This window comes from Hypanus sabinus, unplaced genomic scaffold (genome assembly GCF_030144855.1).
Source record: "Hypanus sabinus isolate sHypSab1 unplaced genomic scaffold, sHypSab1.hap1 scaffold_99, whole genome shotgun sequence".
Classification (NCBI taxonomy): Eukaryota; Metazoa; Chordata; class Chondrichthyes; order Myliobatiformes; family Dasyatidae; genus Hypanus; species Hypanus sabinus.
The window spans coordinates 119,525-146,788 of record NW_026781846.1 but is presented as its reverse complement, the minus strand read 5'-3'; the positions used below and the strand labels follow the sequence as shown (position 1 = coordinate 146,788).

General features: G+C 43.8%; 1 protein-coding gene and 1 long non-coding RNA gene across 2 annotated transcripts in view; both read left to right on the top strand.

Moving 5' to 3' along the window:
* Positions 1 to 4,204, top strand: part of LOC132390616 (uncharacterized) — a 277,835-nt gene extending 273,631 nt beyond the window's left edge. Inside the window, exons 2-3 of the long non-coding RNA XR_009510952.1 lie at positions 3,865 to 4,023; positions 4,104 to 4,204. This is a non-coding gene — a long non-coding RNA (uncharacterized LOC132390616). The remainder of the gene's footprint in view (positions 1 to 3,864; positions 4,024 to 4,103) is intronic.
* A 544-nt stretch (positions 4,205 to 4,748) lies between these two features.
* LOC132390617 (G-protein coupled receptor 39-like) lies at positions 4,749 to 11,034 on the top strand. The gene is made up of 3 exons (XM_059963215.1): positions 4,749 to 4,767; positions 4,866 to 5,772; positions 10,908 to 11,034. The coding sequence occupies exons 1-3, from the start codon at positions 4,749 to 4,751 to the stop codon at positions 11,032 to 11,034; spliced, it is 1,053 nt and encodes a 350-aa protein (XP_059819198.1).
* The last annotated feature ends 16,230 nt before the right edge of the window (positions 11,035 to 27,264 follow it).

The following is a 27,264-nucleotide window of genomic DNA, read 5'->3' as shown; positions in this document are numbered from 1 at the left end:
GTATAGTTTGGTACAGACAAAAGTCATCGATAGTGTCATCTCACTCGGGCTGTTATCTGAGAATCTGATTTAAAATCTGCTGTGCTCTGACACCGGAGGTCTCGACTAATATTCGGAGCCAAAGTTTGTATACTAGGAGTGAAATGTGACTGCACAGCCCTCCTTCCATTGACCCAACGCGAGCTGAATGGCACGTTCATTGGCAGAGGGATACCGTCCTTTGTGTGCATCGGTGACAGAAGGAGGGAAGAGGGGATGGGTGACAAGGAAATTACCGTGTTCAGTGTCAGTGCCATCTCGGTGGCAGCTATGACCTTCTGAGACTGACTCCCTTGTCATGGTCGGAATGGATCCTTTGCTCTTGGATGTGGAGCAGCAAGAGCCGGTGCCAGATTCCAGGAACAACTCTCACCAGTTCCGGGACCAGGTGAATTTCTCCACTGTGGCCGGGTGGGACTGGTGTACTGGGAATGCGGTTTCACTCACAATGGGTTGTTCTGCCATTCCACCCCGTGTGTCGAAAGGAGCTCGCCGTGAAATGAAAATCATACCTCATTTCTGATCAATCCTGGAGGAATAATAAGTTTGTTGTGGACAGTCCTGTGGGATTATGTTACATTGGAAAGACATGTTTACATCTCCAACACTGTATGTACGAATTACAACAACTCGCTGCTTTTCTGATTGCATTGTCCGTTTACCTACCGTCACGGGAGCTCGCAGCTTCTGCCTACTCGCAATGCACTATGACTGCTCAGTGCAAGAGGACATGGCTGTAAGGTAAGGGGAGGAAAGTTAAAAGGGGATATTGGAGGAAGGTCTTTTACTCAGAGAGTGGTTCGTGCGTGGAATGCACTGACTGAGTCAGTGGTAGGGGCAGATACACTAGTGAAGTTGAAGAGACTACTCGGCAGGTATATGGAGGAATTTAAGTTGGTGTGGGGTTATGTGGGAGGCAGGGTTTGAGGGTCTGCACAACATTGTGGCTCGAAGGGCCTGTAATGTGCTGTACTATTCTAGGTTCTGTGTTCTATAAGTTCACAGATAGATGTAAAACGAAAAACTTTCCCCTTGAAATCTGGAGGATGCATGGCAATGCACAAGTGCAGACAAAATGCAGACAAAATGTCTACGTAAGGCCAGGAGATCCATATCAAATGGTGGAATGTGAAGTACAATGGTGGACCAGAGGGATCGCGGAGAGCACATGGACAGATCTCTGAAAGTATGGGCCCAGTTTATTGGGCAATTTAGCAGCCGAATTGAGACATGATTCTGTTGACTGACGGTAGTGAATGCCAGAGCAGGTAGCTCTGCTGGATCTATAGAAACACTAGCCTGCATAAACATGTAGTGTTGTGCGCAGTCTGGCCATTCCGCCAAAGGGACATACAGACACAGTAACATTAACATTAGGAAGATGTGATGTGCAAGCACACTTCTACTTTCAACGTCAGGCATGAATTCTTAAGAATCCAAACTCCATATCGCGGTATAACTTCTGGAAACTTTTAGACCTTTAGTTGTCACATATCTACGAACAGCAGTTTGAAAATACTCAAAACTACTCTCCTACCACAATTCCGGGGGAAAAGGTAGCAAAGATTCAGGAGTGAATACGGCATCACCCTGAAAACGCGTGTTACGGGGCTTAATTACAATATTTATTATACTATTATAGAATGTATTTATAATTATATGAAGTATAATATAATATTGGCTTCACAATCTGTCTACTTTTGATGTTGCACCTTATCATCTACCTTACTCTACAGCGGTAATACGTCACTCCGCATTCCGCAATTCAACTACTATGACCACAGTTACATAATTGAATAACGTAGAACCGTTCCAAATCTAGAACTACTGAAGTTCATGCAATAGCGTATGTTAATAATTAGGTGTGAACATTGACATTGTCAGCCGGTTGTCCTATTTCCGCCTGAAAGACTTTTGCAGTACTATTCCAAAATAACTACTATCGTTCGGCGGTCAGTTTGTAAAATGAATTTGGAGGTGTCATCTGGAGGTAGTTTGTTATAGTTGTGCAAAATGTAGGTTGAATAAAAAATGCTGCTAATTATACAGGATGATTTAATGTCAGATTTATGGGACAAAAGCAAAAAGAAAAAATATGATCCCTTCACTCTCACGTGATATCAGAGGCCGAAAGATATACAATGAACTCCAAACACTCACACTGCAGAAGAGACTGCGAGGTAGAGTATGAAATCCACACTGTTACACTATACTAGAGAATGACAGGTTCTGAATAAACCCAATACTCTCACACTGTACTAGAGACGAATACGCACAGAATTATACCGACACTCTCACTCTGAAGAAAAGTCAGCGAGATGCAGAATGAAATCCACACTCTCACACTGTAGAAGAGACACAGAGATACAGTATGAAATCCACACTCTCACTCTCTAAAATGTACCAGCAGGAACAGATGAACCCTACACTGTCACACTGTACCAGAGACATGACCTGATGTCCATTGTTTGGCTCCTTCTTGGCGACTTTGTAACTCCCCAGAACCATCTCTGATGATCGCTGTTTCGTTGGTCTTAAGCCTGCTTTTTTCATCCTCGGGAATGGATATTCCTCATCTTGTCACAGACATGACCCCTTCGAGTTACCATCCTTTCCCTACCTCACTGTGGCAAACCAACCCAGAACGCCAAGCACTAAACAACTTTCACATTTCTGTTGGGCTTTTCCCTGAACACATCAGTTCCTAGTTTTCATCCCCAGGTTCCTGCCTCATAGCATCATAATGAGTACTCCCCCCCCCCCCCAAATTAAACACTTCCCAATATATTCTGCTCAAATCTTTGTTCCTGGCTATGTAAGAGTTCAGGGGGTTGACGTCAGTATCAGCAAAACACTCCCTAAGCCTCGTATATCTTAGTTGAGCTTATTCTCTTCAACCATCAACTTTCTAAATTATTACTAAACTTTTCTAAATAAAAAAAAACTACGTCGCTGTTTGAATTCTTTTTGCGCCACATCTCTTGTTTATTTATTTCTTATTGTTTATTTTAGCGCCGCTTTTGGACGTATTGTACTATACAGACATTTCACGACATTTACTGGAGATAGTAAACGTGATGCTGGTTCCGAGTCTGGTGATGGAAATGAGGAGCCAATGATGATGCATAATATGCACCACCATTTACTGAGACCTTATTCGGAGCCATGGAAGTACCCGCTGTACGACAGTGTTAAAGTACCCCCGCTTGTTATCATTGAAGGCTAAAGATTTCTATAATAAACTCTGTGACAAATATTACCAATACCAAATGGGCATCGGCTTTCCTGGCTCCGAATAAGGGCTCACGTTTACTATCGTTGTCAATCATGCCTGCGCAAAGGGCTGCTGAGTTCATTGTGACTGAAGAAATATGGGTAAAGTTGGAATAAAATGATGGAATCCGTACGGTCCACAATTACTTCAGGCAAATAACTCAGACTGTTCAAGCTCGCTGTAAGGTTCATATGATGTGGGATTGGTTTCAGGATAAATCGTGAGCTAAATTAAAGCTATAATTTGCTTTGAGAGATATGGAGGGAGATGTAATACAATTAAGAACAAATGAAATTAATATGAAGGCAACAATAGAAATAGGTGCTGGTTCATGACTGGCATTTCAATCCGGAATGCGCGGAACTGCTTTAAAAAGTTTCTGATTGTCTACTTTACCAGACGGTGTTATGGACTGAGCTTTCCGTATTCCCTGTGGCGCCGTGAGAACACAGAAGTAGAAACGGCGCATTGTTTGTTAACTGACTGTAACTAACTCGAGTTGTGTGCAACCATTGTTGCTGTTGTTGTTTTTTTTTTTAACCGGTGTATAGATTAATGCATAAAAGGGCAGCGAGATCAGAACGCAGCGGAGTGGCGCTTAGTGCAAGAAGTGCGGCATATTTTGTACAATATCCGAAAAATGGCTCTACTGACAATCCGGCATGTGGCGATTGTATTTTACCCTATTCTGGCAGCTTTCGGTGTTCCGGGTAAGTGTACACATCCTCTGTCTGAAATGTTATGACGCTCTTCTGTTAACAGACATTTCACTCGGTATTCTTTCTCTCAGAAACCAACCCAGCGCGGAGACACGGCAGACTATTGCTGCTGAACGGTTCGTCGCCGCTCTCTACGCTGATGCAGGATCAGGTTCACTGCTCCCACTCCCCCCGCCGCCTCCAAAGTTCAACGCAGACGATGGTGCTCAAATTCAGAGCGACCAATCCTCCCCGATGTTGACCACTGTCAGCGTAAATTTGATACAGCCGATTGAAATGTATTTTTGTGATTTAACTTTTGGTGCAGGAGCAGTGGAACAGTACGAATTGTGGGAACTTTGCGGATTGTAACAACTGCTGCCGTAGCTGAATTCTCTCTCTGTCTCTCTCTGTCTGTCTGTCTGTCTGTCTGTCTGTCTGTCTGTCTCTCTCTCTCTCTCTCTGCCTCTTTCGCCCTGTCTCTTTCAGGCTCTAGCTCTTTCTCTCTCCTCTCTCTCCTTCTTTCTCTCTCTTTCTTGCTCACTCGCTCCTTCCCTCTCCTTCCGTCCCCACCCCTACCTTTGTGAATTTCAGATCAACCCTTTGATAATATGTCTTATCCGTACCAGTTGGGAATTATAGTAAATATAGCTATCACAGGAATTGAGTGTCCAGCTGGAGATTTGAATTAATTTCTCCCTATCACACCTTTAAGATGATAATAAATGTGATGAAAAATGGCAGATATATCCAAGCGTAAGAGCTTATTTATTTATTGACGTTTCTGACAGTATTCGAGTGTAACACTTCTCCTCGCCCTGTTTGTAACTCACGCTTTGTATCTCTTCCCCTAGCGAACGTATTGACAATGGTGGTCCTCTTCCGAGGGAATTGCGGCCTTTCCAAATGTATATCCCACTACATGTTTGCCACGGCAATGGCAGATCTCCTGGTGATGATGTTCTGTGTAATCGGGTATCATATCGTCATGTACCAGTTTCCAACGTCCTTCCTGTCCTACACATCCGCCTGTAAGGTTGGTATGTACCTCAATGTAACCAGCCTGCAAGCCTCGGTCTGGTTCACTGTCCTGTTCACAGTCGATCGGTTTGTAGCGATCTGTTGTCAGAAGCTTAAAGCGAAATATTGCACAGTGAGGACAGCTGTTTCCGGCATTATAACCGTGGCGCTCCTGTTGCATTTACAGAACGTCCCGTTTCTATTTGAGTTTAACCCCGTCAGTGTAGTTAACGGTAATCATTGGGGCTGTAAGCCGAGCTCGTGGTTCATGACGTCTCCTGTGGGAGCCTCATTCTCCATTCTGCAGAGTATTTTAACTGTTATATTACCTTTTGTTCTGATAGCCCTGTTTAACTGTGTGACAGTAAGGCGTATTTTATTAGCCGGTAAATTGCGACGCGGACTGCGGGGTCACAGCAGTCAAACACAGAAGGATCCGGAGATGGAAAGCCGCCGGAAATCCATCATTTTACTCTTTAGTGTGTCTGGCAGTTTCATTCTGTTGTGGCTGACGTCCGCTGTGACCTTTCCGACCACCCGACTCGCAGCAACCGCGCATTACGACGGAGATTACACCGATTTTGCCTACGTCGCCACTGAAGCCGGCCACTTTCTCATGTACCTGAGTTCCTGCACGAACACCTGCATTTATACAGCGACCCAGGCTAAGTTTAGAGAAGAAATACGGCGGGTGTTAAAATCTCCTTGGACTTTGTTTTCAATATTGGTTAAAAGGCACAGGTAAAGCAAAGCTCATGTTCGTAAAATTCGAAAGTTCATTAAGCACTATTTCTCCGCATCGGGCACCCGTCATTGGGTCGCGATGTGCATCTGAGTTTTATGTGTTTATGTATAATGGGTCTGGCTGTTGACTTGGAACAAAATAACACTCAACTTCATTTTAGAGCAGGAGCGTCCTCGACGGCCGTGATGTCATCAACATTCCCGGTATCTGATCACTCATTCAGTTTCACAGCTGCGTTGACCATCAGGTCTCATCTGGCCGCAGGGTAACTCGGGTAAAGCTGGAGCAATCGCAATGACTTTTATACTGGCAGTGGAGATTCGCTGCGGTCAGCGTTGTGACAGAGCCACCTTCTTGGATATTGCAGCGGGGGATCAATATTGCATAGGTTCTGCCCCAGCTCGACTACGGCGAACTATGCCAATCCCCAGAGCAATAATACAGCCCGTATCCCTCTCTATATTTGTTAAGCCAAGTCTATACAAACACTTTTCCATTATTTTATTATCACCTACATCCAGCACGTCTGCTGCAGATATAACCAAGCAAACGGGGCGAAAAGAGAATGTCTTCAGGTCTGTGTACGCATGTGCCTGTAGGTTTAGCCACTGCAGACGTAGGAAAAGGCAAAGCTGTTGGCTATCTGTACAATATACACCTCCTCGTAATTGAAAAAAAATCTACAAGGACCCTTCACTTCATTTTCTATTTGAAACAATCAAACTTCTCCTTATAATTTATCCCATTCCCCACAGTCTAGAAACAAACGTGAATTTTGATCTACCATTGTTCAGTTCTTACAAAATCCATCCCATGACGTGGGAATCAGAATTGCACCCGTTGCTGTCACTCTGCTCTAACCAGTGCTCCGTACAGATGTAAGACCGAGTCGGAATTCTTCCACGCAATGCTTCGGCGTACAATGCACGTATAACAAAAACCCCTTGTACTGTCCACTTGTCCCACTGCATTCAGAGAGGTATGACCTAGCATTGCAAGGTTACAACTAAAATCAACCCTGCCAAGGTCTATATGTCCTCCCAGAATGTTATTTCACAAAGTGCATTAAGTCACTTTTTGATTCACATACTGTTTTGCGAACAATAAAGGACCCAGCAGTAAATCTACACTTGCCGCTTATAGCCGGCATCCGGGAACAGAGAGACACACGCACACTACCATTTGCATCCATTTACCGAGCTGATATTGTGACTAGTTTGCCAATTCATCTCGGCGTCCCTGTATCTGTCATCGGAGTCTTCTTAGAAACCTTACTGAAGTCCTTCCAAACTCCCACTATCTTCCTGCTTTGTTAAATCGTCGAGATTATTCCTTTAAAATCACAGTCACTTTAATTCCCTATTCCGTTTAAGTTCTGATCTTTATGTGTCTGGCCACATGCACTGATATACGGGTGAAACACCCCGGTTTCCTTGCCTGCGTAAGTCTAAGGAAGACATTTTAATTCCCGCCAAACTTGTGAGATTGAGACCTCGAGCCCACCTCAAACTCTTGTTTGTGTGGATGCTGTGTAATCTGCTATCCTGTTACAAATAACAGACTGTACGTTGCACATGATTAAAGGAGATATATTTATGAATCTTGACTTAACTGAAAGGTTAGTAAAGAATAATAAAAATAAAAAAGCACAATCCAAATTAAACAGTCAAATGTGCAGAAGTTGAAACTCATCTGGAAGTTCTCTATCACCAATGCAGGGCCCTCTGTCATCAAGAAATAACACACCGCTTTCCGAACGTCGCTCGCAACCCATCTCGAACAAATGGCTCTCCCATCAGATTCTGTGCTTCGACCGGTTCTCTGCAGCGTCATCTCTCCCCATCCCCCGCAGAACAAAACCCAAGCCCAACCTTAGTGTCCCTCACCAGAGAAACAACCCCTTAGTTCAACCATCCGAATTGGATGGAGCACATGTCTCCTCATCTCTTATGTTCAACCACAAGGCAAACGAACTGAAAACAAGCTGCTTTTACAGAACTAATATGAAACACGTACAGCATAACAGTAAATGTACGAACCGGGGCAATACACTCTGCCCATACCAAAATAGTCATGTCCTCATGAGTTAGAAGTAATTTGTTATCTCAAATTTATAACATCGTTTTCAGTAGAATTTCATGATGGCAGCATCTCTAGTCCATTTGTAAAGGGTCGTGACATATCTCACTAGTGGGATATTCGTAGCACTCTGCTCCCCTGGTGCTACATAGGAAAGCCTACCTGGGTGTCTCCTTATTCTTTGAGACTTCCTTGTCCCATCAACTACTACTTCAGTTTCAGACACTCCTTGGACACCTCTGGTGTACATGACGAGCCCCGGTCTATCAATCCTGTCTTCCTGAAAACCGGAACCTTCTGCTCAGCTTCATCCCCATTTACTGTGGAGACTACACACCCTTCCTGCTCCAGCTGCAAGCCTGACTGAGACCTGCTAATTCCACAAACCCCTCTCCTTCCACACCCCGCTAAGGTCACCTGACTCAGCGTGGGAAAGGATAAGAATGTCTTCCTCACGGTTTGCGGAGTTGGCGAAGGACAGCATATACCACAATCCCTTTTCCTCATCCTCCGAGTCCTTCAGTCTCTCCACGTTGCCGCAGAGTCCTCTTCCTAGTTGTAGGGTCCAGGGCAGGCTCTGGGTTAACACGCAACTCTTGCCCAAGAGGTAGAAGGTGTTTCTGATGCAGAATCGTCACAGGTCCATTCTCATCCTCTGGTATCGCCCATAATTCTGGTGCGTTTGACACCTGCTTCTCCATTACATAGGGGGTAACTCAAATGTATGCAAATGTATGCAAATTTGTCAGCAAATGTATGCTTCCCAGGTAGCCCCAGACTTTTATGACTACTCAGTCTTCAGGTATGCGTTAGCAGAAGTTAACTTTTTGATCATACCTCCTCCTATTTCTTTGATTCTGCTTGGTAGCCGAGACCTCAGCTAATTCATAAGCATTTTTCAGCTCCCTTCTCATCTCGGACACATACTGCAAAGAAGTCTTCTGCGGTAGATCTTCCTTGCCAGTCTCAAAACAGAGGTTGACGGGCAAACTTTCCTCGCGCCCAAACTCTACCATAACTTCCCTGTCTCATCGGAACGTACCGAAGGAGAACTCCAGACCTAACAAACTCTAGCCCATCTACACCTTGGGAGATGCCAAATGTCCCACCATGTCAACTGTTATTTTTATACCTTGCCACAATTTGTTTCCCTATCTGCTCCTCGGTATCCCTGTTACTACTGGGCGGCCTGTACAAAACACTCAGTGCAGTTATTGACCCTTTCCTGTTCCTCATGTCCACCACAGAGTCTCAGTAAACAACCACTCCTTGACGTCCACCTTTTCTGCAGGCTTGACACTATCTGATCAACATTTACACGCCCCACCTTTTTTGCCCCCCTCCCTGTCCTCTCTAAAACATGTAAAACCCGGCACTTTCCTAAACCTGAGCCATCCAAGTCTCTGTTATGACCTCTACATTATAGATCCAAGTTCTGATCCATGTTCTAAGCTCAACCGCTTCGTTTACAGTATTCCTTGCGTTAAGACAGACACATCTCAAACCGTCGGTCTGAGTGCGTCCGTTTTCTATCACCTGCCTATCCTCCCTCACACACTGTCTCCAAGCTTCCTCTATTTGTGAGCCAACCGCCTCTTCCCCAGTTACCACACCCCAACAATTCCAGTTTAAACTCTTCCTAGTAACGTTAGCAAGTCTCCAAAATATGATATTGGTCCCCTGGGATTCAAGTGCAACCCATCCTTTTTTTACAGATCATCCCTGCCCCAAAAGAGTTCTTAGTGCTCCAGAAATCTAATTCACTGCCCCCTGCTTCAATCCCTCAGCCACGCATTTATACTCCCTCTCAGAAAAAAGGGGCAGAAAATCCCGAGATTACTACATTTGCGGTCCTGCTTCTCAACTTCCTTCCCAACTCCCTGTAGTCTGTTTTGAGGACCTCTTCCCCTTTTTCTACTTATGTAATCGGTACTACTACGTACCACGATGTCTGGCTGTCCTCCCTGCCACTGCAGAATATCGTGGACGCGATCAGAAACATCTCGGACCCTGGCACCTGGGAGGCAAATACCATTCGAGTTCCTTTCCTGCGTCCACAGAATCGCCCATCTGACCACCGAACTAGAGTGTCGCCCACCTCTACTGCTTCCTCTTCCCTTCCCTACCCTTCTGAGCCACAGGGCCGGACTCAGCGCCAGAGGAACGGACACTGTTGCCAGGGATACTCTCTAGTCCCTGACTGTTCCAGTTCTCTCTCGTGACTGGTACCTACTTGTCTGTCTCCCGTGGCCCCGGTGTGACCAATTCCTTTCACTCCTTATAATTCCTTTCTATCACCTCCTCGCTGGTCATTACCAGACGAAGGTCATCGAGCTGCAATCGCAGCTCCCTTACGCGGTCCATTAGGAGCTATAGCTGCACACAGCATGTGCAGATATGGCCGTCCGCGAAGCTGGGAGACTGACTACCTGGGAGACATGTCCCAGAAAGGTCAAACTCATCCTGTGAACAGATATGGCGGGGACCACGGGACTGAGAAAAGGGAATATATATATATATATATTTTTTTTTTTTTTTTTTTTTTTTTTCAGGTGGCAATTTGGGAACAGGTTTAATCAAGGTATCCATGTAAATCGGTATGTTTACAAACAGGAAGTGTGAGGGTGTTTGATGAACCATGCCATAAGACACGGGCAGTGGCTTCATCTTGTCAGCTGTCACCTGAATGCATCAGGGTGGATGATAGAAGGTTTTGCAGAGATGGCGAGTGCTGTCGGGGTCGGAGGAGTTTACAGAAATGGGAAGTGATGTAGGAGTTGGAAGGCATTGTACAGTTGACGAGGGGCGATTGGGCACTTCTCCACCACTGTGGAAATGGACTTGTAGTACCGAAACAGCATTTTTGTCTGCAAGAACATGAAATCCGTATTGTATCGGAGTGTTTTGCTAAACATGTTCGTGCAGCGTTATGCTGACAGAACTTGCGTACCTGACATAAGACTGCAGTCCATAGAGTGTATTTCATGTGCCACCATATTGCCTCTTCTCCAAACCTGTCTGAGTACTTCTGCATAACCCGTTTTACTCTAAGCTATCTGCCCAGCGCCTACCTTCATATCAACTGCGAAGTTGGTAACCAGGCCATCAATTCTCTCATCGAATCATCGATATCTAACAGAACCCAGCAGAACGCCATTAGCTACCGCCAGAAAGCATAACAGGTTTGCATTGCTCTCAATCTTTGCCTCCCGCAAATAATCCAATCTTCGATTGATGCCAATATCCTTCCTGTAATACCCTGACCTGTGATCTTGTTAAGCAGCCTCATGTAGAGCATCTTGTAAAAGACAAACTGAAAATTCAAACAAACAACTTTCACTGATTCACTTTTCTGTACTCTGCCTATAATTTCATCAAAGAATTCCAGCAGGTTTGTCAGGCAAGATTTCCCCTGAGGGAAACCATGCTGACGTTGGCCTACTTTATCATGCTTATCCAGGTACATGGAAAGATCATCGTTAATGGTTTTGAAGATCATCCCAACCACTAAGTTCCTTCTAACTGTCCTATGATTTCATGTCTTCTGCCTCCTTCGCTTCTTAAAGAATGGAGTGATAATTGCAACTTTGTAGTCCGCCAGAACCATTCCCAAATCCAGTGATTCTTGAAAGGTCATTACTTATTCTTTAAGAGAAAAATGAGGGGAGACTTGTTCACTCAGAGGCGATGAGATTGTGGAATGGGCTGCCAGAGCAAGTGGCAGGTTCCATTCCAACATTTCATAGAAATTTGGATGGGTTCATGGTGGGAGGGGTATGAAGGAATATGGTCCCAGTGGAAGTTGCAGGAACTCTGAAGATAGACGGGTTGGCACAGGCTAGATTGACAGAATGGCATTATTCTGTTTCAATAGTTCATTTCAATTATATCACCCTTCAGTTTCTGAATTCCAGTGCCACGAGTTGAGAGCCATCTAATGTTCTACATACGACAAGACATTAAATCCTGGAGTCATTATCATAAACTCACTCCAGTGTCAGTCCATCATTTCTCAGGGGCCAAAAACTGCTTAGAATATTCTAAGTGAAGTATCACCAATGCTATATAAAACCTCAACAGGAAATTCCTGTTTTTCTATTCTCGTCCTCTTGAAATGTATGCTAAAATCGCATTCGTCTTCGTCACCGCCGACTCAACCTACAAGTTTTTCGTTTGGGACTGCTGCACAAGTGCTCTGAAGTTGAGATTACTTGAAAATAGCGTACCCCGGTGTCCCTTTTCCCAATGTGTATGACTACACACTTCCCTGCACGGTATTCCACCTGCTTCATTTACACCCATCCCTCTGATCGTCGGTCCTTTTATAGCCTCTCTGCTTCCTCAAAACTACCTGGCCGTCTAGCTATCTTGATGTATTCGGCAAACTTTGCAATAAAGCTATCAATTCTGCCATCCAAGTCCTGTGGAACATCACTAGTCACCGGCAGCCAAAGAGAAAATGTCCTCATTATTACTATACTCTGCGTCCTGCCAATCAGCCATTTTTTTTATCCTTGCAACGCACATTTTAGGCAGGATTTCCCCTGAGGTAAATACGCTTGAAATTGCCGATTTCATCATGTGTCTTGACGTGCCCTGAAAACAATTCCCAACAGCTGACTGCAATATTTACCCAACCAATGAAGTCAGACTAACAGTCAGAAAATTTCCGTTCTTCCATCTTTCTTCCTTCTGGAAGAGTGGAGTGACGTTTCCAAATTTTTAGTCTTTGAATGATTTTTGAAACATCATTTCTAATACCTCCACAATCTCTTCAGCCACCTCTTCCTCGATGCTGGGATGTACATCATCTTGTCCAAATTATCTATTTTCCTTCACACCTCTTTGCTTCCCAGGAACCTTCTCTCGAGTTAGGGCAACTTCACACAATTCTGACCGCTGACATCTGGACAGCCGCCATCCCGCTCCCACAATGAAGACTGATGTGAAATACATATTCAGTTCATATACTTATCAATGCTTATCCATCTCCTTGTCCCCCATAACCCTTCAGATATTGCTTTCCCTGGTCCAATATCCACTCTTGCCTCTGTGTTACACTTTCCGTATCTGAGGAAACATTTCGTATCAATGTAATTAGCTAGATTCGGATTCCATCTTTTCTTTCTTAATTACTTTTTAGTTGCCTCTTGTTTGTTTAGAAAAGCTTCCCAACCATCTGACTTCTCAGCAACTTTTGCTCTGTTATATGCCCTCTCTTTGGCTTTTATGTTGGTTTGGTCTTCTCTTCAGCACGGTTGTATGATGTTGTCTTTTGAATAGATCTTCCTTTTTGGCATGCATATATCCTGTGTCTTCCGAATTGCTTCCAAAAAATACAGTCATTGATGCTTGGTCGTCATCCCTGCCAGTGTTCTTTCCTATCAAGTATGGCCTCTCTCGTGACTCTGTAATTGTCCTTATTCCACGATTGCAGTAATGCATCTTACTTTAGTTTCTCCATCTCAAATTTCAGGACGACTTCCATTATATTAAGATCACTCTCTCCTCCGGGTTGTTTTTCCCTTAAGTGGTTTAATTAGTTCTGGCCCATTGCACAACAGCAAATCCAGAATAGCTGATTCCCAGCTGGCCACAACCAGGAGATGCTCTGATAAGTTATCTAATGGACATTCTGGAGTTACAATCTCTTGAGATCCAGCGCCAAACTAAATTTACCCAATATGTCTGAATGACTGTCTTCCATGACTATTGTTGCATTGCCATTTTTGGCTAGCATTTTCTATCTCCCGTTGTAATTTGTGGAAGATATACCTACTACTGTTTGGAGTCTCCAGATAACTCGCATCAGAGTCTTTTCAAACTTTCTGTTCCTTCGTTCTTCCCAGAATCATACAACACATTCCAATCCTAAGTCAACTTTCTGATGATTTGATCTGATTTGTTACCAACAGAGCCACAGTTCCCCCTCTGCCTACCTGTGTAACCCAGGAGTTCCTTGCAGAAATATAGGTCAAGGTGGTTATCAAAGATAAAAACAAAAACACAAATGTCAAAAAATACAAGCAAACAAGGCGATAAATGCAGAGCATGCCGAGAGATACCAGACACAGTCCAACACATTCTGGGATCCTGTATCTGTTGAACTCAATCTGATTACGTACACAGATACAGTTAAATGGCAAACATCTTTCACCGTAACTGCACAAAGGCACCACAAATTCAAGCCTGACCCAGTTTTAGAGTCTAGACCTTACAAATTGTATGATAACCATACATTATTACTAATAGGACTGTCCATAATAACTATTGAGATGTAATATTACAGGATAAACAAACAGAAACATCCCTCAATAGATATAACTACTTCCAACACAATAGGCATTGTTTGTGTCATCAATCAGACAACCAGCTTATTTTCTGTTAATCAGCTTCCAAATGTTGCTACCCTGTCATTCGTTGACACGCCCTGCTGCTGATTCCCTTCTGATCATCATACGTTCTTACCCCGACCATCATCCAGAGCTCCAAACTCTGCTCTGTGCAGACCCACCTCTGGCTTCTGACTCTGCTATACTGAAAATCCAACTAATGGTTTCTCATTCTGCTTTCAGTCTTTAGAGCTCGGTGGTGTTTTCCAACAACCCTGGCAGACATATGGGAGCCTGGTCAATCCCCACTTGGAGTACAGTGCTTATTCCTGATTGCTTCACTACAGGATCGATCTGAAAACCATAGAAAGGCTGCTAAGGAGATTTACAAGGATATTGTCTGGATTGTTGAGCATGTCTCATAAAGACAGATTGAGTGAACTCGGCCTTTTCTCCTTGGAGCGAAGAAGGATGAGAGGTCACTTGATAGAGGTGTCTGAGATGATGAGAGGCATTAATCGTATGGATAGTCAAGGACTTTTTCCCAGGGCTGAAATGGCTGCCACAACAAGGCACAGTTTTAAGGTGCTTGGGAGTAGCTACAGAAGACATGTCAGGGGTTAGCTTTTTATACGCAAGGTGGTGGGTGTGTGGAATGTGATGCCGGTAACAGTGGTGGATGCGTATACGATAGGTGATTTTAAGGGACTTTTGCATCCGTACATGGAGCTTAGTGTAATTGAGGGCAATGGGGAGCCCTAGTAATTTCTATGGTTGGGACAAGATCGACTCAACTTTGTGGACCAAAGGGCTTGTATTGCGCTGTAGGTTTTCTGTGTTTATCTGTTAACAATTTAGAAGCAGGGAATATGATCCATAATGTGGAAATGAGCACCAAATAAGGAGGTTAAGTCCTTAAATAATTGGTTAACTATCAATGCCATTCCTTGTCAGCCCAGAGACTTCAGGGGCAAAGAACATATCAGCTGCAACTGCATTCAGCTCGACATTTTCAGTCTGCGGAAAATTCAAGAGAAGCCTATTCACCCACAGAGAAGTGACTGTTTGGAGCCCATCACCACAGGGAGCGCCAGAGATGAACAACAGGGGAGGATTTAAAAGGACTGTCATGGAACTGAATCACAGGCATGGTCCAACTGGCCTGAGTTAACTCTCTACTGTGCACTATGTGTGTTATAAATTCACTATGTACCGGAGACAGAGTTTAACATAGAACAGAGTTATTTGACAAAGATCCAGTATATTAAACTCCGGTCCCATTAACTGTGAATATGCATCAGAAGAAACTCCTCCAATGCCCAGTGACCAGGTAAAGAACTGGATGTGGTGAGCAGCAGCAATAATTGCAGAGTTCAGCACCGACAGTCACTCTTCAAATAGCATTCAGCAACATTGATGAACTAATATATACAGCACGCAGTTTATTGAATCTTTCTCCCCAGTGTGAACCCGGTAGTGTGTCACAAGGTTAGATTACAGAGTAAATCCCTTCCCACATTAAAAGCAGGTAAACAGCCTCTCCCCACTGTGAACTCAATGATGCACCTTTGGTTGATTTGGCTGGGAGAATCCCTTCCCAGAGTCTGTCCAGGTGAACGGCCTCTCCCCAGTGTGAACTCGTTGGTGTGCCAGGTGATCAGATGACTGAGTGAATCCTTTCCCTCATTTTGTACAGGTAAATGGCTTTTTCCCAGTGTGAACTCGTTGGTGTCTCCATAGGTGGGTTAACTGAGTGAATCCTTTCCCGCAGACCGAACAAGAGAATGGATGCTACCCGGAACCCGGAACTCGCTGGTGTGCCATTAGGTCAGATGTCCAAGTGAATCCTTCCCCAAAAATTGAGCAGATGACCAGCATCCCATATGAGACTTTGTCAGGTTACTTGCTAAAGTCCATGTAGATAACATCCATTGCCTTGCCTTCATCCACATTCCTGATAACATTGACTCAAAAAGAGATTCTATAAGATTAGTTAGACATGACCTACCATGCACAAAGCCATGCTGACTATCCTTAATCAGTCTACATCTATCCAAATACTTATACTTTCGGTTCCTGCGCATATGTTCCAGTAAATTTCCCCCTGCTGATGTCAAGCTCACCAATGTACAATCTCTTAGTTTAATTTTAGAGCCTTTCTTGAACAGTGGAACGACATTGGTTGTCCTCCAACCCCCAGTACCTCACCTGTCACTGAGGATAATTTAAATATCTGTGTTTGTGTCCCAACAATCTCTGCACTTGTCTTCCGCAGGGTGCCCGGGACCTCTGGATGCTACCCCTCCCTTTTCAGGATGTTGGCCATATTCGTTGAGTATTTTCTAAATGTAGATCAATGGAAATTTCGGGGCGAAAAGGGACTTGTGCGTCCTTGTGCAGGATTCCCGGAAGTTTTACTTGCAATTCATATCTGCTGAGCAAGTCGAATGCGACGAAGTTTGCATTCATTTTAAGGAGACAACAACATTAAAAAAGGCAATAATGTAATTTTGAGACTTTATAACGCAATGGAGAGGCCTCACAATCAACAGCGGAGGCCAAATCATAAAGATAAAGGCTAAGATTCTTGATTAGTCAGGGCAAGAAAAGATATAGAGAGAAGGATGGAGGTGAGGTATTTAGAGTAAAAGTATTAGCCACGATGAAATGGCGGTGGAGAATCGGTTGGGCAAATGGTCAGATTCTGCCTTCACATCTTATGGTCCAAAACTGTAAATTCGCTTTCAAATAAGATATCTCCTTGACCCTTTCGGGAAGTTAATTCGGACATTGCAGGCGCCTTGGCAGACTTACTTAAAATATCTGATCCACAGGTGAGGTGGCAGCGGTTCGCTTTCATATTTGAATAAAGTCTCTGATGATAAGCCGGGGAATTCGAGGAAGCAGGTGAGCCTGATGTCTGTCGTTGTTAAATTATTGGAAGACATTCTAAAGGACAGGATACATAAGTATGTGCATTTCAATGGCAATATTTCAAACAGGGTTTGCAGATGACACCAAGTTTCAGAGTGTGATCGGACAGCGAGGTAGCTCATCAGAACATGGGTCGTGAGTGAAGCAGTTGGATATGTGGGTTTTGGACACGTGGCCGATGGAGTGTCCTGCAGACAGTTGTGAGGAGTTGCACCTTCCCAGGAAGGACCAGGCTAGGTCTTACACCGGGAATGATAGGGAATTGTGTTCTGCAGAGACAAGGGGGACACGGGTGTGCAGTTCCATTCTTCCACGGCTGGGTTATAAGGAGAACGTCTACCATTATGCCCTTCATTAAGCCAAGTATAGCGTACACGATTTCGATCAAAACATAGAAAACCTACAGCACACAAAGCTGTGCCGAACTTGCCCTTAAATGAGAAATTACCTTGGGTTACCTTGATTCTGAGCTTCATATACTTGTCTTAAAAGACCCAATCGTATCCGCCTGCACCACCGTCGCCTGCAGCCCATTCCATGCATTCACCACTCTCTGCGCTAAAAACTTACCCTTGACATCTCCTGTGTACCTACCGCAAAGCTCCTTAAACCTGTGACCTCTCTTGCCAGCCATATCACCCCGGGGGAAAAAAAAAAACAAAACCTCTGACTACCCACACGATCAATGCCTCTCATGTTATGGTGATGTTGAAGTTGCAGAGGACGTCAGTGTGGACAATATTTAGTGCTGGAGGTTTGCAGATGAGATTTCCAGTATTGTTACGTCTTGTGAGAATGGTCTGTGTGTTCTACAGCGTTGATGTACAGATGGAAACTCGGACAGGAGTTCATAACTCATGGAAAGTTGCTGCACTGGATAATGGGTAGACGTCACTAGTATTCGAGGCACAGAATTCCATTGTGAGGTAATTACTCTGCATTTTCATGAATCTCTAGTTTAATCGCACCTGAAGTGTTGCAACTAAATAATAGGAAAAAAAAAATTGTGGAGGTTTTGGACGGTGGTATCCAAGGATATTGACCAGATAACGAGAAATCGGGCAGTCTTTGGATTTTCTCAGCGGCAGCTGTTGTACTGGGGATGTGGACTGGGCAGGCGCGTAGCCGTCTGGGAGTTGTAGTCATATTGCGTTGGCTTCTAGTTCGCTCATCAACACTGCTCCTTATCCACAACAAACACCGCTCGAAGAGACTGACCGTGGGCTGGCGACCACCGACTGCGGCAGATCGATTAACTCCAAAATGGCGAAGGAGCAGAAGTGGTTGGGCTGAGATTGGGGCAGATTTGCACGCGACCTGTCGTAGCTCAGATTCATTTTTCCCCAGTTGTCACTGGCTGAAATTCCTGTCGTCAAATATGAATTCATACGACCGCTAGTTCAAATGACCGTCAGTCAGGGAGAGTGATCTTGTACACAGTTAATCAAAACGATGATAGTCTCTTTTCTCCCAAGTCAGAGAAGGGACTATGAAATCAATGGATATATGTCGGTATGAGAGTTCTCTTACTAATGATACTTTACATCTGGATAAAATAAAATTTGTGATTATAGAACCGACCTGGTGAATTCTGTTGCTCAGCCGTCACATCAGACTGTGGAAATTGAAAGTATTTTGAAACCTGCAGAAAAGTATCTGGGTATAACTGATGCTATGTGGGAAGCTGTAAATGAAGCTCTGAAGCGTGCGGTGTCTGAATCCCAGTCGACATTATGGGATTAAAATATTGCAGAATGCGAGAAGCCTGATTTCCAATGTTCAATATATATATATATATATATTTATATATATATATGAATTGTGAAGTAGTCCCGATTTTATACATATTTTCAGGAATACTGGTTCTCGCCACGAAATTCAATATTCTTAATAATTCTGATATAGCTAGATACGTAGCTTTGGTTTTGAACACATTGGCTGTCCTGAGCATGTTGGACGCTATGGGTGATGAAACATTGGGGCGTGACATTTGTCTGTCTTTATAAGCCGTTGTATAGATTTACTTGAGTGACAAGAGGCCTCAATGAGGACGTGATTTTTTTGTTGAAGCTATTTGGGAGGTGTTTAAATTATTATGTGGTGAACACCTGTCAGGGCTAAAAGTTGAGTTTGATGTAAATTTTGTAATGAAATGTAATATCACATTATTCATTCAACAGTATTGAAAGTGATTCCTATTAAAAGGGAATTCACGGGGGAGAGGCTGCACCATGGTGGACTGCAGAGTGCATAGAATCAATTAGGGACAGAAGTAAAGAGTTTAGGCAGGTTGAGAAGTATCAGTCTCCGAGTGACCTTATCAAAAACAAAAAGGCTACAGGCTGTGGTGTGGAAAATTTTGAAGATTGCGAAAAGCGTTTACTGGAGGGCTTATTGAGGTTATTCTGGAAGGGATATTAAACTTAGGGAAGTTCAGGTAATGATTAAAGGAAATAGGGGCTACGGTACATCATGATCCGAATATTTCAGTCTGGATTGATGGGGGTAAAATGATTGTTACTCAAATAGAGAAGGTTGAGTTTTTGGGTGAGTCATTTGCCGCGATTCATAAACAAGATAATTTAATCGATGAGGTTGAAATGTAGGGATAAGGCTCTCATTGAGAATACTGATGAGTTGATAGTCAGGTGTAGCAATGATAGTATCAGTGATGTTATGTTGTTTATGTGTGTATTTAAGAGGGTTATTATTAATGCAAGTCGGGCGTTTCCAGGAATAATGTAAAACTCTCTGTTTCCAAATCTGTTGAAATCTGTCCATGTGGAGTCGATGAATGTTATTAAAAACTTCAGGCATTCGCTGCCCCAACATGTCATTCCGAGAGATCGTCTACTGGACAGGGGAATAAATGACTATACAGAGAAAATGTCTACAATGGATACGTACTTCGGTGTGGAGAAAATATTGTACCTGCTCATTGCAATCTTTGGTCCTGGTGAGTGAGCAAAGCAATTCACGTTCTGTATTTTTGTGTACTGGCCCCTGTGCATCTGTTCATGACCATTTTACACGCTGCTAAATTTCTGATCATTGTACAAATACCCATCAATGAATTCATTCCTGTCAGTTCAACTTTCTGAATTTTCATATTAAATGACAGAGCAAAACTGAATCTCTGTCTCTCCTGTGACTCATGGGGACAACGAACGGACTCGGACGTTGTCCCGGCCTTTAATGGCACCATATCCAGAGTTGTCCCAGTGTTGCTGTCCGGGAAGGTGAGACAGGGCGGCTTCTAATGGGACTCTGTCTAAATTTACCATAATGATGGGGGCCAGGGAGCTCTCCAGAAAGTGAGACTGGGAGAGATAACATTGTTAAGTTACTGTTTCTGTGTTACTGATCAGGGTGAATACTGCTCCCGTGTTTCATGTCTCCCTGTGGGGTCTTTAGAGACGGGCTCTCCAGCTTGTTGGTCAATGATTGGGTCTGATTACCTGAACCCGTGTCCAGAATTAATCCCTTGACGGAGCCACTCAGTCCCTCGACACGAACTATAGCTGCTTTCGCGCTGACACACGTCGTGAATTGGAGCACGGCTTCGTCCTGAAGACGGTCTCGGCTAGAACCGGGAGTTTGTTCCAATTCATACATGCTGCCTGACGTGCCAGCTCCTCCAGTAATTTGTGTGTGGCTCCCCTGTGTATCCTTTATCGGCCCCATCAGATGCAGAGTTTCCAGAGGCCCGGTCAGTCACGGTTAAATCAGTGAAATCGGCTCCATCACCGACTGGATCCGGGAGACCACAGATCATTGCTGTTCGTGCCGCTAGGTTTTCTCGCCGCCGATTCCTCAGCTCGTCCTATCTCCATATTGAAGAAGGCTGGTCAGAGACACTGTAACCCGTGTCTGATTTCCAGCTTTTAAAAACTCTCGCCTCGGATCTTTAGCTGATTCTCCTTCCCGTGTTACTTCCCGGAGAATGTGTTCTGGGTGATGTTCTCTTCCTTCTCTCACTCCCTCTCTCTCTCTGTCCAGTGAATTTTCTGACAATTGTAATCCTTTCCCGCAGAAAGTGCGGCATCTCTACCTGCACCACTCGCTACCTGGCAGCCATGGCAGCGGCGGATCTACTGACCATTGTCATCGAGGTGATTTTGATTCAAATGAATGTGCATTACAACCTGTGGAATTTTCTGGACATCACCGCTGTGTGCAGTGTTATCGAAGTACTGAGGTTCTCAGCCACTGAATGCTCTGTCTGGTTCACCGTCACTTTCACCTTTGATCCGTTTGTCATTATTTTCTGTACGAAGCTGAAAACGAAATATTGCACCGGGAAAACTGCGGCTGTGCTTCTAACAACAACTGGGGTACTGTTCTGCCTTAAAAACCTTCCGCGATATTTCACGTGGGAGCACTGGGTGATCATCGACAACATGTCCTGGTTCTGTGTTATCTTGGAAAAAATACTTCACTGACCCCTGGTGGTTAGGATACGACTGGCTTGATACGTTTTTAACCCCATTACAACCTATTGTTGGGATCCTCCTGCTCAACACTCTGACGGTCAGACACATTTTAATGGCCAGTCGGGTCCGGAAGGGTCTGAAGGGCCAGTGCAAGGGGGAGAACCGCAGTGACCCGGAATTGGAGAGCAGGAGGAGGTCTGTAGTTTTACTCTTCACCATCTCCGGCAGCTTCATCCTCCTGTGGATGACGCACACTGTAAATGTCATATATTATCAGGTTTCAGGAAAAGGATTAGATTTCAATGATTCTGAATGGATCTTTCAATAAATCGGGGGTGTCCTGAGGGATCTCAGCTGCTGCACCAACACCATTATTTACATGGTCACACAGTCGAAATTCAGGGAGCACGTGGTCAGTGCCGTGAAGTATCCGGTCACTTCGGTATTTCCGTTCATTAACAAAGCCAGGTTCTGAGCACAATTCAGAGCTGCCAAAGCGTCTCCATTCGGGGCTCCAACATATCAATTTCACCATTAGTTATAATTCCCGGGCGGGTTGTCTCATCGCCGGACATCTCCGTGACATTAGCGTACTCTGTCTGTGGTTGTGGGTGGGGGGGGGGGGTGTTGTGGTGCTTAGGTGTTGGCGGCAAACCACTGTCCTGCTGATACCCCCGTGGCCCAACCAGATGTCAGTCAAAGAACTACTCCGGAATTCCGTCCATCCATTGGTATGTGAATATGCCAATCTTTTCCCATTCACGCCTATCAATCTAGGTCCAACCTTTTTGCACTATTCAGTTACCCTTTGCTTATCGACTATCAATCATACTATGTTCGGCCTTCCCGTTGAATGAGTGGTTAACGTAAAATAAAACAGGGCGTGATTTGAATAAATGGCGGTGCAGACTCTAACCCAAAGGCGCATTCCTGCAGCCAGCAGGACTGCTCTGCGTTGCTGGGAATTTGTAAATAAAACCTTCACTGCTTATTTTCTTTTCTGATGAATAATAAATTAATCAAAACGCCCTATAGATTATACTCAATGGAACAATATGCTGTGAATTAAATTAATATCCCTACCATAACTTAAGAAAGATTTTTTTTTAATATTAACATTAAAATTGTATTGAGTCGGGAATTTGATTTCATTCTATCTGATATGCTTCACTGTGAAATAGCATGTGTCGTACTTTTACTTAATGACAAAATCTACACGACCCAGCATGTTGTTTTCCAACATGACATAAGGAATAACTAAGCAAAGTATGACCAATTCTAAGTCGTGTCCATAAAATTCCTTTCCTTCTTGTTTAATCGCCTTTTCCCATCAAATTAACACTTTTGCGTATTCTGTAATGCATTAAGTAAATTAGTATGATATACTAACCGTTTGTTAAGACCACTTGTACCCATTATGCCAAAAGTCATGGCAAAAACCCATAATTATTAACCCCACAAATCCTTAACTTCTAATTTCTAAGTCAAAGGTCCATATACAGAGTTGAATTTGAACTGTTTTTTCAGGTAAACAGTCAACTCGCTCCTTCCCCCAAGACCTCTGTGTGCAACGATCCTTAAGAAGATGACATGTAAATCGATACGTTGTATATGGAATTACATTTGATGATTTTATAACAGTAAATCTGACCTCCAGCAACAAAGGCCTGTTTTAAGACTCATCCAATCCGAAAAGTAATCTGAACAAATTACAACTCCACATGTACAAATTTCCCCCACCTACCGTCAGGCTAATATAACGGAAACCATTACTACAGCATATACTGATAAATAGTTGTTAAGTTGTTGCTGTATCATACCTGTAACTCAGGTGCAAGTAGCACACCGACAATGCTAACTAAATGATCGTTTGACCCACCTGTAAAATGTAGTTAATATACCATACTAATTTTCCTTAATATATTGATGAACCACCGGACTCTTAGGCCTAAAGGAATCCTTAGAATTTATCACACTGGGTAACCGAAAATCAAATAAACTCATGGGGATAAAAAAAAACAAACAGTGTAGCGTTACTATCATGAACAATTTGTGATATTTACTATGCTAATAGGTAGGAACTTGGAGCACAGATTGGGAGCAGACTTTCTCAGGGAAATGCACTGCAGAAATATGGCAGGGAACATATCCATGTGCTTCTCAATTTGCATGTTCCCTCGAGACAGGATGAATTGAAGGTAAAAGAACCATGGTGTGCAAAAGATGTGAAGAATCTCGATTCGAAGATGAGAAAACTTACGACAGTTTCAAATAAAAAATCTAGATGCTTACAGAGCTCTAGGTAAATACAAGCTTGCCGAGAAGGAGCTGAAGAAAATAATTAGGAGAGCTAGAACAATCTGAAGGTCTTGGTGAACAGGATTAAGGAAAACCCCAAGGTAAAGTATATGAAGAGCAAGAAGATGAACCGTGTCCGTAAAGGAACAGTCAAGTGCAGTAGTGGATGCGTTTGCATAGAGTCAGACGAGGTAGCAGTACTTAATGAGATTAAGAAAAAGGGCGTCTTGAGGCTTTTGAAAGGGATTAAATTGAATATATTACCGCGACCGGATGATATATAGCACCGCCTAACTTGAGAAACGAGGAAACAGATTGTTTAGTCTCTGGTGATGATCTTTGCATTATTACTATGGTGGAAGGAAGTACCAGAAGAAGCGAAAGTTGGAAATGGTGTTTCCTTGTTCAAGAAAGGGATTAGAGATAATCCATGATATTACTGCCTAGTGACGTGGGTAGGTTGTTGGAGAAGATCCTGGGAGTCAGGATTAGTGAGCCTATGGTGAGGCATAATCCGATTAGTGATAGTCAGCATGGCTTTGTCAAGGACAGGTCGTGTATTACGAACCTGATAGAATTATCTGACAATGAAACAAAACTCATTAATGAAGGTAGGGCAGTGGATGGAGTATACAACGACTTCAGCAAGTTGGGAGACCATTTCGCCGAGCACTTAAAAGAAGAGATATCTGCCATTGTCCAGTCAGTTTAATGCCAGTTCCCATTCCAATATGTCCATGCCAAGCTTCCTCGACTTTCGCGACGAGGCCATGTTCAGGTAGGAGGAACGACACCTCATATTCCGACAGGGTAGCCTCAAAGTTGACTGCATGATGACGATTTCTCAAACTTCCGGTAGTAGTACACCCTCCCTCCTTCACCAGTCCCATCCTATTTTCCGTCTCTCTCCTTATCTCCTTGCCCACCAATCGCATCCTTTTGTTGCTTCTACCTGTTTTTCTCTCTTGAATGGTTTCTGTCCTCACCTATTAGACTCCCACTTCTCCAGCTCCCCAGTATCTCTTCCAGCAATCAGCTTCAGCAGCTATTTATTTCACCCCTTCCCCTCCTGGTTTCTCCTATCTCTTTATGTTACTCTTTATAAATCTACTCCTCATCTTTTTTTTTTATTCTCTAGTTCCGCAGACTGGTCTCGTCCCAAGACGTCAATTGCTTTTCCAATTCTGAGATTGACCAGCATTTGTTGCTTGGATTTCTATCATCTGCAGATTGTCTGTTGTTTGTGAGAGGGAAGGAGGAATTTTGTTAGTCGGAGGATAGTGTATCTGTGGAATGCTTTCCCATAGACTTCGTTGTAGGCAACATTTTTATGTGTATTTCTATGTATATTCGAGAAGTTCATCGTTACATGATTGGTCAGGGCATCAAAAGATATGGCGAGGTGCAAGGGATTCAGTGTGGGAAGTGGGATCGGCGGGACAGACCAAATGGGCTGAATGGCATAATTCTGCCCACAAGCCCCTGCAATCATGATGACTCTTCTCTGCAGCCTTCAAGCACAAAAAGAAAGATCATTTGTGAGGAATACTAAGTCGGATTTAATGCAACTGTTCAAGGAACTTAACAGGTCAGTCAGGATCTGTTGAGTGGAATAGAGTCACAGTTCGTATGAAACCCTTCCTTACTGTGGTGACACAGGCCCTTCGGCCCGCCCGTTCGATACTGTAAAGCTGTACAGTTAAATTAGTCACATCTGGCTTCCTTTGACCCAGCTCTTCTGGGACTTGAACGACTTTGAATCTATCCCTAAATCGCAAGGGCGCATGCGCTGGGGGGTCTTTTCCGTGCTGTAAGACTCTGTGAAGAAACGTTTCCTATGTTTTACTTATCAGAACCGATTTTCTTTTTGTAAGTCCGAGATCACTAAAAAGATAGTGTGAAAGAGCAGTGAGCTGGGTAATTCCCCAAGGCCCACTGTGTACACTGCATTTTATTCAGACAGAGGCAGGAGTTGAGATTGCGCCGTCTTGACCATTGTTCACGCAGCCACAAACGAGATCCCAGAAAAACTGTGTCAAATGTCATTCTATTATTTAAGACGTGGAATATATAATGCAAGAAAATATAGACTGTTGAATCTCACGTCAGAGTTTGAAAAGTTACCGGAGAGGACGCTGAGGGATAGGATGTAGAGCTATCGAACACGACACACATAAGTAAAGCGCCTGGTTCTTCTGATGTGTGACGGCCTATGGTCTGGTCTAGTACAATCGACCTACACCGATGAAGGAAAGTCTCAGTTAGGGTGAGACTAAATCTATCGAATCCTTCTCACTAACTCTGGCCCTCAGTTTCTGGGAACATCATTATAGATGACCTGTGTTTTCCTCCCATTTTCCTGTGGAAGCGGGGAAATCTCTCGCTCCCTGTTAGTAAGTGTGAGAGCATGAGGAATGTCGAAATTACCGGGTGAATAATAGATTTGTTGACCTGCAGTACATGGTCACTCTTCCTGGGGTTTGCTGTTACTTGCCTGTTGGCGGTCAACCCTGATGCATCATGAAAAAGCAAGTGACGGGGTGGTGGGATAGGAGGAGGGAGTAATTTTTTTTCGGATTTCAGTCATTTCCCAGGGTATTCTTCGGTTTCGAGGATGTATGTGAAGAATAAGTATTTCCTTAAGAGTAAATGGAACCATTGGTCCCGTCGAATGCCAAAAGAACTCGACCTGGAGAGGACGAATCTATGGGGGGGGATCTCGGTCCAGAGGGCACAGTCTCACAGTATTGGTCCAAAGATTTGGAATGGTAAAGAAGAGGAATACATGTAGGCCGAGTGGAGAATTGGAGAACGCGTTTCTACAGGCGGCTGAGAATATATAAATCGAGAATATTCAAGACAAGGGTTTACAGACGTGTAAAGAATTATGGGAAGAAGGCAATGGATCATCCATGAATAAATGGCGAAGCAGACTCGGTGGGCCGAATGGCCAGATTCTGCTTCAATATAGCATCGCATTATGGTCGTATGGCATCCAGGAACATTGAGGTGCTATTCTTTCCCTTCCTGATGCCTCTCTTTGCACGCAATATCCCAGTACCTAACTGCGGTCCATTCGGCTTATGTACGTATCCGTCGATCTATCTATCTATCTATCTATCTATCTATCTATCTATCTATCTATCTATCTATCTATCTATCTATCTATCTATCTATCTATCTATCTATCTATCTATCTATCTATCTATCTATCTATCTATCTATCTATCTATCTATCTATCTATCTATCTATCTATCTATCTATCTATCTATCTATCTATCTGTCTAACTATCTATCTATCCAGACATATTGTGCGGAACGCCCCTCCCGACCCTGACTGTTGTCGAAACGGAAGTAATGTGGCAGTGGCGAAGCTGAGCTTGATGATTTTAGGAAACAGTGTGAAAACCT